General features: G+C 48.0%; 1 protein-coding gene across 1 annotated transcript; it reads left to right on the forward strand.

The window, feature by feature from the left end:
- The first annotated feature begins 229 nt into the window (after positions 1–229).
- Positions 230–892, forward strand: LOC141026075 (uncharacterized). The gene has a single exon (XM_073502039.1). The coding sequence runs from the start codon at positions 230–232 to the stop codon at positions 890–892; it is 663 nt and encodes a 220-aa protein (XP_073358140.1).
- Positions 893–1359: the final 467 nt, after the last annotated feature.

Raw genomic sequence — 1359 nt, forward strand, 5'->3', positions numbered from 1 at the left:
CATATTGTTACTGAAGAATCTGACCACCAGGCGTTTTTGATTAAAGCTATGGAAACGGCTCCATGCACAAAGTTAGGGGGGCCTCGACCCTTTAGGTATGAAGAGGCCTGGACCAGGCATGACCAATATGGTGATATGGTTGCGGAGGCATGGGTGGCGACTGGTCCGGAGGCCAAGGATTGGATGATGTTTGGCAACGGCAGGCCACTGTTTTGGGAAGTATGCAAAGATGGGCGAGAGAGGTTTTGGGTCTATCCGAAGGAAGATTGCCAAGCTTAAGAAACAGTTAGTTGATGCTAGAATCCGAGCTGCCCAAACTGGCCATAATCAGGAGGTCAGGGAGATTGAGGATCAGCTACGTGAGACTTACGAGCGGGATGAGATTACGTACAGACAGAGGTCTCGGACGGATTGGCTACAGGCAGGCGACCAAAATACGAAGTACTTCCAAGCCAGGGCAACTCACAGGAGGAGGAAAAACACGGTTAAAGCGCTTCTAAAGGAAGATGATTCTCGCTCGGTTGTGAATGAGGACATGCGTGAAGTTGCTGCATCTTTGTATGAGCAGTTGTTCTCCTCAGAGGGCTCGGCAGGAGCGCAGGATGTGTTGAGCAATATAGCACCAGCAGTCTCTGATGATATGAATGCTAAGCTCATTGAACAGTTTTCTGACCAGGAGATCGAAAAGGCTCTGTTTCAGATGGGGCCAACCAAGGCGTCTAGCCCGGACGGGCTGCCAGCCTTGTTCTATCAGTGCCACTGGGCGCTTGTCAAAGAGGACGTTTGTGCAGCGGTTAAGGACTTCCTGAATGGGGCTGCTACTCCGGACTCCTTTAATGCCACGGTGATTGTCATGATTCCCAAAATAAGTTCTCCGGAGTTAATGTCTTAGTTCAGGCCAATAAGTCTCTGTAATGTGCTTTATAAATTAGCAACAAAGGTGCTGGCCAATAGATTGAAGATCATTTTGCCTTTTCTCATCTCTGAAGAGCAAAGCGCATTTGTCCCAGGACGACTCATTACGGATAATGTGCATGTTGCTTACGAGTGTGTGCATGCGGTCCTTACTAGGAAAAGGAGGAGAAGTCTTTGTGTGGTGAAACTAGATATGATGAAGGCTTATGATAGGGTTGAGTGGCCTTTCCTCGAGCAAATGATGGTCAGGATGGGGTTTGCTCCCCAATGGATCTCTATGATCATGAGATGTGTTACTACTGCTAGCTTCTCTGTTAAACTTAATGGTGGCCTCTCAAGATGTTTCTTACCGTCTAGAGGGCTTCGACAGGGGGACCCCATCTCTCCCTATCTTTTTTTGTTCTGTGTGGAAGGATTCTCAGCTTTGCTAAAAAAAGACTCAAA

Source organism: Aegilops tauschii, chromosome 6, assembly GCF_002575655.3.
Source record: "Aegilops tauschii subsp. strangulata cultivar AL8/78 chromosome 6, Aet v6.0, whole genome shotgun sequence".
NCBI classification, from domain to species: Eukaryota; Viridiplantae; Streptophyta; class Magnoliopsida; order Poales; family Poaceae; genus Aegilops; species Aegilops tauschii.